At 50.4% G+C, this 17,038-nt stretch overlaps 1 protein-coding gene across 2 annotated transcripts in view; it reads right to left on the minus strand.

The window, feature by feature from the left end:
• SPTBN4 (spectrin beta, non-erythrocytic 4) overlaps positions 1 to 17,038 on the minus strand; it is a 96,307-nt gene that overhangs the window by 58,957 nt on the left and 20,312 nt on the right. For both annotated transcript variants that reach the window (XM_083626685.1, XM_083626684.1), the window contains exons 10-16: positions 16,063 to 16,180; positions 13,818 to 13,976; positions 12,636 to 12,938; positions 10,640 to 10,790; positions 4,131 to 5,004; positions 2,703 to 2,840; positions 102 to 482 (exon numbers count right to left, since the gene is read on the minus strand). In XM_083626685.1, the coding sequence (XP_083482811.1) occupies positions 102 to 482; positions 2,703 to 2,840; positions 4,131 to 5,004; positions 10,640 to 10,790; positions 12,636 to 12,938; positions 13,818 to 13,976; positions 16,063 to 16,180 (2,124 nt within the window). The remainder of the gene's footprint in view (positions 1 to 101; positions 483 to 2,702; positions 2,841 to 4,130; positions 5,005 to 10,639; positions 10,791 to 12,635; positions 12,939 to 13,817; positions 13,977 to 16,062; positions 16,181 to 17,038) is intronic.

Here is a 17,038-nt window from a genome sequence, read left to right on the forward strand (position 1 = left end):
TCCCCCTGCTCCTGAGGACTCCCCACCCCCACCCCCAGACCCCAACCCCTCTGCCCGCTTAGGCAGGAGACCCTCCCTTCTCCCCGCTGAGCCTGGCTGACCTGCTGGCCACCGTGAGCGAGTCCTCGCAGCCCTGCAGGGTCCTCTTGAGGGCCTCCCACTCCTCGCTGATCTCCTCGAACTGCAGGAGGATCTCCATGGCTTGGCCCGGGTGGGTGTTGGCCAGCAGCTCCCCCTCCTGCTGCAGCTCAATGAGCCTGGGTTCGAGGACCACCAGGGCGGCCTCCATGGTGGAGAGGCGGCGCTGCAGGGAGAGGACGCTGCCCAGGTCGCCGCTGTTGTACTGCGTGGACTCGACGGCTCGCCGCTTCTCCCGGATCTGCGACTTGATCTCGTTGCACTCCAGAAGGTAGTTCTGGATCTTCAGGATGGAGTTGAGGTGGTCTTTGCGGTGCTCCACCAGCTCCACCACCCGGTTCCACCTGGAAAGAAGAGCCTGCTGATGGGGCCAAAGGGGCCCATCGGACCACAGGGGCCAAACCATGGGGCTTTCTGCAAGCAGCTCTCCCGGGGCTTCCAGCACAGAAAGCAGGCCTGCCCCCAACGGCTGGAGGTGCAGCAAAGACCTCTCCTCCTCCATTAATTGGATTAATCCTCTTTTAAAACCATCCACAGTTTAACTCTACACTGTGTGAATAAACCTGGCTTCCCCAACCTCAGCCCTCCAGATGTTTATGATCCCTAGCTAGCAGTACCAGCGGTCAGGGATGCTGGGAATTGTAGTCTCAAAACACCTGGTGGGCCGAGTCTGAGGAAGCCTGCATTCCTCCAAAATCCACCTTCATGGGATGCCCCTTGGATCTACGGAAGGCAAATTCTCTCTGTCCCCCCCCCTCGCCCCCTGTGTCCCAAACGCATCATTGTGCCTATAGGCTAATCTTCCCTCTGTAGAATTACAGATCTGGCGTAGGACACTTAACTCTTGGCTTCGCCTAAACTCAAAATTCCCCAGTCTAATATCCCTAGTGCTGCAAGATTGTCACAAGAGCGCCTGGACTAAAATTGTCTATCAAAAACTTCACCCTTGTGGTTTATCACCACAACAGCTACTCACTTTGAGTTTTAGTAAAGCAAAAGCGCCTAAGTGATATCGAGTGTCAGAACAGCTTGGCCACAGTCAGGAAATTTTGCCCATGGTATGGCCATTTTCCACCTTCCCATTTCGACTCTCTGGCACCCTATCTGCACAACTGAGCAATCCTAAAATATAGACGCGCTTTTACTCTCGCAAGATTGAATGTCTTGCCCTTGGCTGGACTTGGGGGACGATGCCAACAGATTCCACACGAAAACCGCTTATGTCCCTGTCTGAATCGGGGGCACATGCCCCTCTGGCCTGCCCTCTTTATAAAGACTTGAGGAATGAGGTCATCACCCCTCTTTTATTGCCCATTCCGGGTCGCCCAGCCACTGCCCCAGGGTCCTTTCTCTTGGCAGATCAAGATGGGCAGGTGACAACAAAGGTGGCAAGGTTTTTAGCTGGGGCAATTAGAATAAGATCCACTATTTGACTGCTGATTCAAAACCCCAAAACGTATTTGATATACTTGACTTTTTATTTCTATTCTTTGTATATCGCATTGCTGTTCTATTGCTATGACCGATGGCAGACGCAAATAAAGATTAATTCATTCCACCTTCATGGAATGTCCCTGAGTTCTAATGTTAAGAGAAAAACTTTCCGCTTTCTTCATGTCAGGCCTCATTTTGCAAACTTCTCTCAGGCTCGCCTTTTCTCAAAAGCCCCATCTTTTCTCTCCATCCCTTGATCAAGAAGGGGGTCAGCAGACTCTCACCTGGTCGCCTCTGGCGAGTTGAAATGGCCTCTAAACGACCAGAGCAGGGGAGCCTGGCAAAAATGATCCCTGTCTCTCTCTCCCCCCTCATTTTTCAGTCCACAAAAGTCAATGCCTCTGTGGGCTGGGGGCTTGGGGGGACCTGTGCGCAGCTTTGTGGGGGTCTTTGATTTAAGCCCCGCTCAGGAGAAAGGGGAGAGAGAGAGGAAGGGGGGATTGGGGCCAGGGGAGGTGCTTGCAAAGGGAACACAGCAGGGTCCTCGCGAGGGGAGAGGCGGGTGGCAGAGAGAGATGGCTCCCTCAGGGGTCCCATGTGCCCTTTTGCGCACAGTGACACTGTGACATTTTGCTGCAGCAAAGGGGGTGGGGTGGGGGGTGGACGGACGTCCAATTATCCTCGTAGGACGACGGGCCCCTCAGGGCTGCAGCCAAACGAGAAGCAGCAATGAGCCAAATGAGAGGTGGCTGCTTTTGAGGCCCCCCAGGGTGGAGGTGGCAAAGGGGACAGGGGACAGTCCTCTAAAGAGAGCAGAGGCGGGGGGGAGGGCTCTCTGAGGACAGGCCTCCCTCGTCCCTTCTGCACTCTGCTTGCGGGGGGAGCGGGAGGGGACTCCGCCATCTCAGGGGTCCAGCCGGGCGAAGGAAGCCAGTCCGCCTCACTTAATGGGGCCAGTGTGCCCTGCTTACTGCCAGCCCACATCTGGGCTACAGAAAGCCCACTGCCCCCCCAGTCAGGAAAGCCCTACGCTCAGATCTCTGCGGCTGGCTGAGCCTCCTCTGAGCAAAGCACTCTGTGCATGCTCCAGTGAGCTGCCCTCGTCCTTCAGCACAAGGGATGCTTTGTACCTGCTGTTCAGGTGGTCCTGGCAGGAGCGGACCTCGGAGGAGCTGGGGTGGCCCCCGTCCACCAGCTGCTGCACTATCTGGTTGACGTCCAGGATGCGGCCCATCAGGCTGTTCATCTCTTGGTCGAGGCTTTCGAACCTGCGGAGGAAGATGGGGGAGACCCATTAGGGCAGAAAGGGGCAGAAAGAGGGCAGCCGGGCAGCCCCCAGCCCAGGAGCTCTGGCCTTCCACTCTATTCCAGGAGGTGGCCGGGCGTCCTTCCCAGAGGCCAGCTCTCTTCCTCCATCCCATCGGGCCATTTTCTGGTTCTCCCTCCCTCCAGAATCCCATCAGAAACCCATTGAGATATGAAGCCCATAACCACTCAGGACCAGTCTATCTGTGAGGGGCCTTGCCCCATATACATCCACTTGTGCGATGTCATGCATAAGTAGCAGTCAAGTACAACATTCCTTGTTTTCCTAGAGTGGACATGCAAGGGGATGTTTGGACCAGCCAGTCAAAAGCTTTCTGTTTCCTCCTGGCTGGGACATCCTTCCTCTTGCATGTGACTAGGAGTGGGCGTGACCTTACCTGTCCAGGTAACAAAAGGACAAGGCATGCAGCACTCTCTCTGTTTTTTACTTCCTCCGTCGTTGGAGCAGCTTTTTAGCTAGAGATGCTCTGTTAGCTTTCAGCCAACAGAGGACACTTGGATTATCCCCATATGGGACAGATCCACATGTTTATCTTTATAACTAAGTCTGCCTTCAGGGATCCAACTGGGAACTGATGATTCGTGAGTAAACCTCTTTTATATACTTGACACAAGACTGTGGCGTGTTTATTCTTTTAAGAGGAATATAAGGGAAATTACCAGGGACCTAATAGTGAGAGGCTTACACAAGCCTGCAACCAGCTCCCCGCCATGCGTTTAAAAGGGGAATGTGAAACTCTGCTAAGTAAAGAGAGCCAGTGTGGTGTAGTGGTTAGAGCGGTAGTCTCGTAATCTGGGGAACCGGGTCCGCGTCTCTGCTCCTCCACATGCAGCTGCTGGGTGACCTTGGGCCAGTCACACTTCTTTGAAGTCTCTCAGCCCCACTCACCTCACAGAGTGTTTGTTGTGGGGGAGGAAGGGAAAGGAGAATGTTAGCTGCTTTGAGACTCCTTAAAGGGAGTGAAAGGCGGGATATCAAATCCAAACTCTAAAGGGACTTGCTAGCGCAAATTAGGAAGGATATTAATAAGCAATCTATCCTCTGACCATTCCCACAGGGCGAAGGGCAGCAGCTGGGGCAATGCCAGAGGACGGAACCAGGGTCTTTCTGCCTGCCAGGCAGGTGCCGCCCCCTGAGCCCCAGCCTGGATTTCTCTGCACAAGCTGCCCTCCCACCCCGTTTCCTCCCACCACCTGTGGTGCCAGGATCCGCCCCCTTCCGCTGCCCTTACCGGTGCTGCACCACCTCCACGTCCTCCAGCTTCTGGGGCACCTCCATGCGGTTGAGCCACTGCTCCTTCTCGTCGATCCAGACCTCGCAGGCGTTGACCTCGCCAAACATGCGGTAGACGGCCAGGGCGTCCTGGAGCCACTGGCGCCGCAGGACGGCTACCTCGGCCACCTCCCCGTACAGCTGCTCCACCTCCACGATGCGCACCTGGACGTCCACCAGCTCGTGGTACTCGGGCGCCAGGGCGGCCAGCTGGGTGCGCAGTGCCAGGACGGTCCCCCGGTGCTGGTCAATCTCCTCGGCCACGCCCTTGTGCTTCTTGACCAGCGACTGGGTGGAGTACTCGTCGTGGCCAAAGTCGTCGCTGGAGACCAGGCGGTAGGCGTCCTGCAGCCACACCACCAGGTCCTCCGTGTCGGCGCTGAACTGGTGGAAGGCGAGGGCCTCCTGCAGCTTCCGCAGGTGGGCGGCCGCCAGCTCCTCCAGCTTCTTCCAGTGCTGGCGCACCTCGCGGGTCTTCTCCTGGATGGCGCCCGGCGCGCCCTGCCTGCGAAGCAGGACCTGCTCTCCCCGGCGCATGGCCGTCTGCAGCAGAGAGCGGCGCCCGCCCAGCTCGCCCAGGAGGATGCTGTGCTTGCTGAGCAGCTTGGCCACACTGTTGAGGTCCTTGCCGTAGCCGCAAGGGGAGGACAGGATGCGCTCCTTCTCGCGCACCCAGGCCTCCGCCTCCTCCATCTCCTGGAAGAAGGACCACAGCTGGCGGGACGCTTCCAGTTCCTGCCGCCGCTTGGAGGCCAGCTCCTGCAGCTGCTCCAGGCAGCTCTGGACGTGGCTGACCCGGTTGCAGATGACCTGCGGGTCGCAGGGCTGGTAGCCTGCGGGGGAAGGAGGGGGAAGCAGGAAGGGGAGGGTGAGTGTTGGAAGTGCAAAGAAAAAGAAGGCACTTTTTTCATATGTGGTGGAACTGCAAAATCATCAAAAGTTTTGGGAAAATGATTTAGAATGAAATGAAAAAAATGTTGAAGACCACATTAGTTAAAAAGCCAGAAGCATTTTTGTTAGGCGTTACAAGTCAAGACTTGCCAAAAGAAAAGAAGAAGTTATTTATTGTGTGCAACAACGGCAGCTAGGATTTTACTAGCCCAGAAATGGGAAGACAACAAGACGCCAACTAACGAAGAATGGCAGGAAAAACTGATGGAATATGGCAAAGTTAACCCGAAAACTTAGAGACAAGGAGAACAGAGCCCTTAAAAAAGACTGGGAACCATTTATGTCATACTTACAAAAAAACTATAAAGAAATGGACTTGCTAGCAGGGTTTGACTAACAACTTACAATTAATAACATAGAAATTAAGAGGTGAAAACTGGAAAATAATAAAGTGTTAGAGGTGTGCTATAAAAAGGTTAAGAATATAATAATATTTAAATTAAAGATTGTAATATTAAGGTAAATTGAAACAAGCAGGGGAAGCAAATATTTAAGAACCAGAAAAGGAAGTTGAAGGAAGTCTTGGGGGTGGGGTGGAGGGGGTGGGGAATTGTATTGTATTTTGTTTCTGAAATAATGTTGAATGTAGAATCATAGAATCATAGAATCATAGAGTTGGAAGAGACCACAAGGGCCATCGAGTCCAACCCCCTGCCAAGCAGGAAACACCATCAGAGCACTCCTGACATATGGTTGTCAAGCCTCTGCTTAAAGACCTCCAAAGAAGGAGACTCCACCACACTCCTTGGCAGCAAATTCCACTGTCAAACAGCTCTTACTGTCAGGAAGTTCTTCCTAATGTTTAGGTGGAATCTTCTTTCTTGTGGTTTGGATCCATTGCTCCGTGTCCGCTTCTCTGGAGCAGCAGAAAACAACCTTTCTCCCTCCTCTATGTGACATCCTTTTATATCTTTGAACATGGCTATCATATCACCCCTTAACCTCCTCCTCTCCAGGCTAAACATGCCCAGCTCCCTTAGCCGTTCCTCATAAGGCATTGTTTCCAGGCCTTTGACCATTTTGGTTGCCCTCCTCTGGACACGTTCCAGTTTGTCAGTGTCCTTCTTGAACTGTGGTGCCCAGAACTGGACACAGTACTCCAGGTGAGGTCTGACCAGAGCAGAATACAGTGGCACTATTACTTCCCTTGATCTAGATGCTATACTCCTATTGATGCAGCCCAGAATTGCATTGGCTTTTTTAGCTGCCGCGTCACACTGTTGGCTCATGTCAAGTTTGTGGTCAACCAAGACTCCTAGATCCTTTTCACATGTACTGCTCTCAAGCCAGGTGTCACCCATCTTGTATTTGTGCCTCTCATTTTTTTTGCCCAAGTGCAATACTTTACATTTCTCCCTGTTAAAATTCATCTTGTTTGTTTTGGCCCAGTTCTCTAATCTGTCAAGGTCGTTTTGAAGTGTGATCCTGTCCTCTGGGGTGTTAGCCACCCCTCCCAGTTTGGTGTCATCTGCAAATTTGATCAGGATGCCCTTGAGTCCATCATCCAAGTCGTTGATAAAGATGTTGAATAAGACCGGGCCCAAGACAGAACCCTGTGGCACCCCACTAGTCACTCTTCTCCAGGATGAAGAGGAACCATTGATGAGCACCCTTTTGGGTTTGGTGAGTCAGCCAGTTACAAATCCACTGAGTGGTAGCATAGTCAAGACCGCATTTTACCAGCTTCTTTACAAGAATATCATGGGGCACCTTGTCTGATACAAGAATATCATGGGGCACCTTGTCTGATGTGACTGATAACATTTAACAAAAAGTATTTTTTAAAAAAGAGAGAGTCAAAGCAGCAGGAGGAAGACGAGGGGGGGAGGAAGCACACTCTCTCTTTCTCTCTCTCTCTTGTCTCTGCTACTGTGGGTCTTGGGGTGCTCCTGGCCCAGGGGTCAGGGACTCCCCAGACTCCACTCCTGCCCCCACCAGGCCAAAGTAGGCTGGTGTCCGGCGTCTGGGAACCCAATCCGTCCCCTGGTGACAGCCAGGAAGCAGATCAACAAGAGGAGTTCTTACCAAGTAATTTATCCCATCGTTCACAGAGAGACACAAAGGAAGGCAGCCTCCCTAAAATAATGGCGTTGCTCCAGATGAAGTCCCCCCACCCCCCCGTCTATCCTATTCTAGATCATTCCTTTGTCGGCTAACCTGTCCTTTCTGCCTCTGAGCTTTCTGTTAGGCGGGAATCATTCTGCCAGAAACGAGTAGAAAGTTTCTAGCAATTTTCCAGAGTTTTCCCTTAAATTTGGGAGTGGCACTCTGAGCTTAATTAGCATCAGCTGGAAGTCCTAATAAGACGACCACCGCTGGGCTTCGTTTTTGCAGACGTCTGTCCGAAGAGTATTGCCTGTAAATTCTGCTGAATGACTGTTCCTGTCATTTATGATGTGTGGGAGATGAGACTTTTGTTTGATAGTGTACTGTTAACTGCTGTTTATTTTAACAACTGAAAATACCTTTGCTACTGTAACGCTTGAACCTGGTCTGGGAATAGACTTCCGGGTTGGCGCCTCCGGACAATGGCGGAATTCCTCTGATTGGGAGGAATTCGCTGCATGGAAATTAGGGTCTGGCCGCCACGGCGAAGGCGGGGACCCATAAAAATCACAGGCGGGAGAAGCCTGTGAACGTGGGATTCGGCTGGCACCTTTTGCGCCTCCCCTACTCGCGGGGAAACCCGGTTTTGGGGATCCGGAGCGACGTGGGGTGAGTGGCGCGGTGCTTTGAATCGACTGCTTTTTTCACGGAGTGAAGCCGCATTGCTGTTGCCGGAGAGCGCTGACTTTTTCCTGTGGACAATTTGATCTTGAAACAACTACCCGTGAGTAGAACGGAAAATTGGATTTTTAAACATCTTAATTTGGCACCGAAACGGGGAGGTTTTAAACAGGAAGTCCGCCTCCCCCTTTTGTAAATAGACTGAAGCAAAGAGGCTGCAAGCTAAAGTCTTGGAAAGTCTTCTGTAAAGAATTAAACCTCCATCGGTTAAAATCGTTAAACCCCCCCTTGGAAGCAGGAGAAGAGGGGGGAAATCTTAGATCGCCTAAGCCTGCAGGAGAGAGAGTGAAGAAAGATAAATTACCACCGTTTTGAACCTGGAAACGGGCTGCCAGTAAGATTGACGTTTTGGGAAAGTTCATTGACTGTGAATAAAATGTATGTTGACAGATAGTTAAACAAGAGAAATATATTGTTTCCATTGTTTCCTTCTGCGCTTAAAAAGGAGCAAAAGTAACTGAAAATTGAAACTAATTTTGTTGCTGGATCTGCGTTTAAAAGGACTGATACAAATAGAAATTGTTTCCTCTAGAGGGAGCCTTTGAAACTGTTACAGGAGTGGAGCTGGGGAATTTTCCAGCTGCAGAGATAAAAGACCGTGAGAATCAGGGATTGACCTTGGACTGGTAAGAATGTTGACAGAAGAAGCCTTAGTGATTGCATTTTGCAAGGTAAGTGCTTCATTGGAACAGCTTCATAAGAAGACGGATGTGATGACTATTAAAATTGATAATCTGGGACAAAAAGTGACTGATTTGGGACAAAAAGTGACTGATTTGGGACAAAAAGTGAACATCTATACAGAAACTACTCAGGAATCGATTCAGGAATCTACTTTGACATGGCAAGTTGTGGAGAAGGCGAGGGAGAAAGTTGTTGTTGAACCTCAAGTAATACAAGTGGAGAGAGCCCCAGCCTTACAGAGGCAATTTGATGAATATAAGTTGTTGCCTTCTATGACTGAATTTAGAGAAAGTCAGATTTTGAGGATTGGAGCCCCGCTTGGATTGGAGAAGGAAAGTTGGACAGATCCCCTTATGCAGGGATGTTCTGGCTTTTGGGACCTGGACTTGGGTCAGGAGGAGATTGGAGTTGTGGGGGCCTTCAGTTTTGGAGGGATTTTGAAACACGTCCTGAAATATCTTTTGGACTTTAATTTTGACTACGGAGAATGGGCTGACCTGTCGAGAAGGAATAAAGACATTGTTAGGTTGGAGCTTCCCTGAGATCTACTCCTCAGCGCCAAAGGAAGGAAATTAAGAACAAGATCAGCAGAAGATAAAGTAAAGTGTATGTATAAATATGAAGAAGATCTGCAGAAGGGACATGGAAAAGAGTTAAGAGCCTCGGACAGAAGATCACCAGGTTGATGGACCATATGGAATTGATAGAAAGGACTGGCAGAATCCGAGACCAGGAAGAAGAGACGGTGGAAGAAGATTGGAAAAAAGTTTAAAATTTATTTATAGAAATACTGTAAAATTAATGAGTGTTAGAAAAATGTTGGAATGAAATTACATGGCTTTAGTAGAAATGTTATAAGGAGCTAAGTACAAATAAGTTTTTATGGTATTAATGGTAAGATAAGGTTAAAATAAATTAAGATAATTATATGACAGAAAACAGAGAAAGATGGAAAGGATTTGCTGAAATAATTAATAACTAGAATACAAAAAAGGGAGGTGTGAGGAGGTCGATGAAACAAGTAAATGAAAGACAAAGATATGGAAATATTGGATGTGTTTTTAATTGTTTTTGCTTTTGTTTTGGTTTTGATGTATTTTTTTGTTTTTTTATGTATTGTAATATATTGATTTGTTTTGTTTAATTTTTCTCCTTTTTTCTTCTTTCTGTAATCTTTAAACTTTTAATAAATATTATTTTTTTAAAAAATGAACCTGGTCTGGGAATAAAACCTCTTGACCGAGACTTCACAGAGTTTGCGAGTCATCTTTAAGACAACAACTTTGTCAAGTTCACCACTTCTGCGAGAGAAAGAAGATAAACTCTGCTAACAGTTTAAAAGAGTCTTTACCTAGCCACCAGCATCTGCGCAGCAAAAGTGTGTGGACAGGAACCTCTAATACTTTCTGCAGGGCCGGATTGAGGTTTGATGCGGCCCTCAGCTCCTGAAGGCAATGGGGCCCTTGATATGTCCAGCTGTCCTTTGTCAACAACAAATTGTCGCTGGTTTTTGTGTTGAATATATGCTAGATGGTCATTTATGGACCTCATAGGTATCTCAAGCCATTTGCCCATGTTGCCCTGCAACCAGTCCATGCAGAATGTAGACCCCCTATATATAGAAAGGAGCAAAGCAGGGATATTTGAGGGGGGCAGGCAAGCAGGTGAGGGGGGAGGGGCAGGAAGATACACAACACTAAACACTGTTGCTGGATGTAGGTTTTATGTGTTTTTTAACTTATATTTTGGAAATGTACATCCAGCTTTTTTCTTTAATTTTTTTGGGGTCCCCCAAAAGACTGGGGCCCTAAGCTAGAGCTTGTTCAGCTTATATGTGAATCCAGCACTGATGGCGGGTCCTGGGAGAAGGAGGGTCAGGAATGCTTTCTGAAGACACAGAGTCTGCCAGCTGTCTCTCCGCTGCTGCTGCTGCTGCTTCCTCCTGCTCCTCTCCCAATATTTCCCAGCTTCTCCCCTCTGCAGCCTCTGGACTATGACCTTCTGTCAATCTCTCCTGTCCTCCTCTTCTCGGGAAGGGGGTCTTACCTGTCAGCTCCGAGAACTTGAGGGCGGCCACGTTGAGCGCCTGCACTCGCTCGCTCTGGGCGGAGACGTCAGCCTCCAGCAGCGCATGCTTCTGCAGCAAGTCCTCCACCTCCCGCAGGTGCTTCCCACACTCCTTGGACGACAGCTGGGCCTGCCGGGAAGGGGGCGCGGATGTGATGCACAAGTAGCAGTCAAGTACAACATTCCTTGTTTTCCTAGAGTGGCCATGCAGGGGGATGTTTGGTCCAGCCGCTCCTGCCGCAGGGCTTAGAGTCACAGGCTTGGAAGGGGCTCCCAGGGCTTGTCAAGTCCACCCCCCCCAAAATGCAGCAAGGCCCCCAGGCCAGGTCCCCAACGAACAGGATGCGTGAGAGAGAATGGTCCTGGCATGTGCCCAGGCTGCCCTGCGGAGGGCAGGGCATCCCTTGGCTCACTCAGGCGGGCAGCTGGGCAGCCCACAGGGCCCACGCATGACCCAGTCAGGGGGTGATGGGCTCTCCCTCCTGGGAGGCTTTTCCAGAGAGGTTGGGTGGCCATCTGTCAGGGATTCCTTTTTTTAAAAAAATGATATTTTATTGATTTTCCAAAAATATCTTCCATTCTTCCTAAAATTCGTTGTCATCTCTTCCTCTCAGTTTCATAGTCAATTTTGCCATTTCAGCAGATTCCATTACTTTAACTTGCCTGTCTTCTTTCTTCCTGAGCCGTGATTCCTGCATTGCAGGGGCTGGACTAGAGGATCCTTGAGGGTTCCCTCCCCAGCCACCCTTCTATGATTCTAAGATCTGAAAGGATCATGGGGTGGGCTTTGGGGGCGTCTGGGGCTGGATCAAGAAGGCTGTCGAAACTGTGGGCTGGTGGGCTTGAGCATTTGGTCAAGCTGGGGGAGAATGCCGGGGGGGGGGCGAGGGGTCTTCTCAAGGAAGGACCAGGGGCCTCTTGTAAAGTCAGGAGATCAGGGAGAAGCAGCAGAGCCTGTTTCTCGCTTGTTCCTAAAGCTGTGGTTATAAAAGAATCACAGAATTGTAGAATTGATTAAAATGTGGGGCCGGTGGTATCTAACCCTGGTTAAATTGGCAAAAATATACAGAACAAGATCTAATGGTCAGTTTTCACTTTTTAGTACAGAAAGTATTAATCTGATGCGTAGAGATCTTTGCTATTCTGAATCAGGACAGTTCTAGAAAGTTTATTTCTATGTGTGAGAAACATGAAGAAGGTTTCTGATGTTTTGGTCATTTCTACTGGGAAGCTGGGTACAGCTGGTTTAAACTGGTCCTGTTATCTCTTCCGTTAAGGTCGTAGTGACTACAATAGTCAGGCCAGGAGGAGCCTGGGTCTCCCTCTCACTCTCACTTTGTTCTGGTCTTCTGTACGCTTTGTGTTAACATTAAGTCTTATTATAAGTGCTGAACAGGTCTAATCCTGATTGTATTGGATTTGTGACCATTATGCTCATTTGCCTTCTGTATCAGTAAACTCAGTAAACTCTGCTGGATTTAATTGCCTCTGGTCTATTTGGGGGGAATTCTGCTGAACTCTGCTACATGTTTAGGTTTTTTCCTGTTCCCCCCTTCCATGGGTGACAGTAATAAGTGTTGGAAATGTAAAGAAACAGAGGGTACTTTCTATCATATGTGGTGGAAATGCAAGGTGGTTTAAAAAAACTGGGAAATGATCTATAATAAAATGTTAAAAAACCAGAAGCTTTTTTATTAGGTATTGTAGGAGCGGAGATTGTTTGTTATTGTTTCTTTTCTTATCTTACCTTTGTAGAAAATTTAATAAAAAGATTTTTTTTAAAAAAAAAAGAATTGTAGAGTTGAAAGGGACCCCCAAGATTCATCCAGCCCAGACCCTGCTGAAGAATTTCTGACGGAGGGGTCACCCAACCTCTGTTTAAGATGAAGCAAGGGGAAGGACCTGAGAAGAGCCTGCTGGATGAGGCCAAAGGGGGCCCATCCAGTCTGTCACTCCCTGTGCCCCCCCCCGGCACCTGCATGTCGTCCATCCAGTCGATCATGTAGACCATCTCCTGGAAGACCTTCTGCAGGGCCACGTTCTGCTCCAGCCGGGCTCTGCGGCCGCTGACCAGCTCCGTCAGGAGGCCCCACTGGCGCAGGATGTTCTCCTTCTGCGCGTTGATGCGCTTGCTGTCGTAGTAGCCCTCCGACTCCATCTCCTGGGCCAGCTCCACCACCACCTGGATGCGCTCCTGGTAGGAGGAGATGTCCGCCTCAATGGCCTCGTGCTTCTTCATGGCGGCCTCCACCGCAGGGAGGTCGTAGCCAAAGTTGTCCTGGCGAGAGGGAGGGAGGGACCAGGTAGTGAGGAGGCAGATCTAAGGAGACCTGCCCCCCCTGGGCAGAGTGCTTTTCACGCACCAGGAAACCACAAGCCCTCCCCCACTTTCTCAGTTTGGAATACAGTGGTACCTTGGTTCCCAAACGCCAAAACCCAGAAGTAATGTTTTTCAGAAGCCAAACGTCCGATGCAGCTGTCTGCTATTGTTTCCGGGGCGCCTGCACCAATCAGAAGCTGCGCCTTGGTTTTCAAACATTTTGGAATTCAGACGGACTTCCGCAATGGATTAAGTTTGGTGCTTTTGTTTTTGCTATTTATTTTGCATTTTTTGTTTCTGTGGCTTATTTGGTTCATTTGATTTTGTGACTGTGTGGAACCCAGTTCAGCTACTGATTGACTGACTGTGCGACTGCAGAAACGGATAAAAGCCCCCTATCCAAACAAGGACTATCATCAGTGCAGGTAAGGAAAAATAATAATTTTAATTTTCTTCATCTACAATGCTGTCTTCTTTATTTTATAGTACAGTACATTGATTATTGCTTTCATTTTATGGAACCAATGGTCTCATTAGAGAGTAAAATTCATGTTTTAGGGGTTGTTTTTAAAAGTCTGGAATGGATTAATCCATTTTGCATTCCTTTCTATGGGAAAGTGTGCCTGGAACACTTTGGAACACTTTGGTTTTGTACCGTATTTCCGGAACAGATTAAGTTTGAGAACCAAGGGACCACTGTATAGAGGAAGCACTTCCTCTTTCTTCCAAGGCAACACAGGAGCGGATCCCTCTATCATCGGCGGTCCTTCCTCCCCCTCCCCTGATCCAAGTCCCGGCCCCCAGGCTCCCCCCCCCCCGTCTCTCTGCCCGCCTCACCTGGGAGACCAGGCGCTGGTTCTCATTCAGCCAGGTCTCCCGCATGACGGCCTTGTGGTCAAAGCGCTGGGCCAGCAGCTCCAGCTTCTCCTGGCGGATCAGCTCGTTGCGCAGCGCCACCTCGCGCTCGTGCTCCGCCTTCTCCAGCCGGGTCCAGGCCTGCCGAGAGGAGGAAGGGCACAGAGTCACAGAGCGGGAGGGGACCCCCAAAGGTCATCCAGCCCAGCCCCCTGCAATGCAGGACCAACCGCCCAAGCATCCCGGATGGAGGAGGGCGCTCCGACCTCGGCTTCAAAGCCTCCGGCGAAGGAGATCCCGCCAGCTTCCCACGGAGTCCGTTCCCTCAGAAAGGTTTATAGAATCATAGACTTGTGGAGTGCGAAGGGCCCCTGAGGGTCATCTAGTCCAACCCCCTTCAAGCTGAGAATCTCGACAGGGAGTCATAGAATGGTCGAGTTGGAAGGGATCCCCAGGGTCATGTGGTCCAACCACCTGCAAGGCTGGAATCTCAACTCCAGCCCCCAAGACACTGAGTCAGAATCAACTTTCTTGTAACTTGCAGCCATGGCTTCGAATCCTGCCCTCCAGAGCAGGAGAAAACCTGCTTGCTCCGCCTTCCATGGGAAAGAGATATTGGAAGACGGCTCTCATCCCAGCTCTCAGCCTCATCTTCCCCAGGCCAAGCCTCCCCAACTCTCTCAACCATTTCCAGGTCCTTGACCATCATGGTTTCCTTCCTCTGCACATGGTCTGCAAGCTCTGAGACCCCCTAGGTCCCCCCCGTCTTGACACTCCCCCAGGCCGCCCTGCCCACCGCAGAATGAATGACTGAATGAATCTTTATTTGTATCAGCCATCGGCCACAGCAATAAAACAATACAATATACAAAGGGGGGAAAAGTCAATTACTGTCAGAGACTCAGGAGCAGGAGCACTGGGGAGAGAGGAAATGGAGAGCGAAGGGGAAGAATCCGAGGGCAGCGTAGGGGAGTATGACAGTGGCCCGAGAGATTCCATGAGCTTCTCCAGCGAATCAGAAGATTCACAGAAGGGGGCGCCGATGGTCAGGGCAAGGGGGGTCCCAGGGGGGACGCACCAGAAACAAGGAGCCAGAGGGGAACCCCAAAGCAGCAGTGGAGGATCGGGACCAGTTTCCCCACCAGAGCGTAGTGGGGGGGAAGAGTCACATGTGTCAGGGGCAGTGTCTCCTCCAGAGAGGGAGTCAGGGCTGACCACGCCTCCAACGGAGGGGAGGTCAGTTGCAGCTAGCCCCCCCGAAGGGGGAAGCAGTGACAGCAGCAGTGGAACGGTCAGGAGGAAAGCTGCTGGCTGGGCGCGCGCGCCAAGTTCAAATGTGCAGGCGCGCGGAACAGCAGGAGACCCGGATGGGGAACCAGCTCCGAAAGCCCGCCGGAGGGAGGGGGAAGGCTCAGGGGAATCAGCGTCAGAAGAGTCTAGAAAGGGCGAGACCCCAACGGCCAGGCGGAACCAGAGGCGGAAGGAACTGAGGAAGAGGTGGAGTAAGGCTAGAGTCTTAAATTGGTGTCAGGGGGGAGGAGACTCAGACGGAGCATCAGCGGTCTGACAGTTGAGACGTAGAGCTGCGCGCTGCGGCTCTGGAAGTGAAACTGAACTTCAATAAAGACTTTTGTACTTAACAAAGAAGCAGCGTTGGTCCTTTGTGAGCTGGGACCTTGGGCAGCTCTGACAGTTACATATATCAAATACATTTTAGGGTTTTGAATCAATAGTCAAATGGTGGATCTTATTCTGATTGCCCCAGCTAAAAACCTTTGTTGTCACCTGCTCATCTTGATCTGCCAAGAGAAAGGACCCTGGGGCAGTGGCTGGGCGACCCGAAATGGACAATAAAAGAGGGGTGATAATCTCATTCCTCAAGTCTTTATCAAATGTGCAAACCAGAAGGGCATGTGCCACCGATTCGGTGCTGCCATCTCCACAGGGACATAGGCGTTTTTTGTGTGGAATCTGTTGGAATCGTCCCTCAAGTCCAGCCGAGGGCAAGACATTCAATCTTGCGAGAGTAAATGCGCATCTATATTTTGGAATTGCTCGGTTATGCAGATAGGGTGCTTAAGAGCCAAAATGGGAAGGTGGAAAATAGCCACACTATGGGCAGAATTTCCTGATTTTGGCCAAGCTGTTCTAGCGCTCGGTATCATTTAGACGCTGACAAATTGGACTCTTTGCTTTACTGCCCCTCGCAGACCCTCTTGGGACCCACCTTGTTGATGTCGGAGATGCTCTTGCCTTCCTTGGGGATGTAGAGCTTCCGGTTATTGGCCCGGAGCTTGCTCTGGATGGAGAAGAGGAGGACCTCCAAGTTCCCCTTCTCCTGAAACCTGCAGGCAAAGGACAGAGGGATCAGCCTCCAGCCCCAGAGAGCAGGGACCACACCCCCCCCAAGGGAGCAGGGACCGCGTCAGCTGCCCCTCAACAGGCACACGGCTCCCAGGGCCAGGGGCGGCTTGAGCATCGGCCTCCCAGGACCCTCGAGAGACCAGGGTTCAAATCCCCCCTCAACCCCAAAGTTCACTGGGGGCCAGCCGCTGCCTCTCTGCCTGGCCTGCCTCGCAGGGCTGTTGTTGTGGGGATGAAGAGAGGGGGGGAAAGAAAGGTGGAATAGAAATGCAAGAAAGAGAGAGGAGGAGTGGGGTGCTGAAGGCCAAAAGAGGCCCTAGAGGGCACCTGCTCTGTCCTGCTTACTAAGGATGCTATCTGACTTTTAGAAGACATCTCAAGCAGCCCTGTTTAGGGAAGCTTTTAATATCTGATGAATTAATATTTTGCTGGAAGCAGCACACAGTGGTTGGGGAAACCCAGCCAGATGGGCGGGGAATGAATAAATGAATGAATGAATAAATGTTATTATTTTATGTTTCCCAGAGGCACAAAACCAAGTCACTGCGCAGTATTTTGCAAATGAGGCGTTCTTTTTAGTATATAAAAGCCTCAAACAGCTCAGGACTAGTTTACAAGAAGGACCGCCTGACTTGCCTACCATACTGGCCTGAACATAAGCCGCAATTTCCCCCCAAATCCTGACTGTGAAAAGTTAAAGTCTGGCTTAAATTCGCAACCTTACAAAAATCGGCTTTTACGATATCGCTGCTGAAACAGACATACGGTAAAACAGAACAAAACAATGTTTTACTGCCGATATGCGAGCTTGAGACTGTTGTGCAATTAATTCTCATGTC

Source organism: Podarcis filfolensis (genome assembly GCF_964270895.1).
Source record: "Podarcis filfolensis genome assembly, chromosome: 8".
Taxonomy (NCBI): Eukaryota; Metazoa; Chordata; class Lepidosauria; order Squamata; family Lacertidae; genus Podarcis; species Podarcis filfolensis.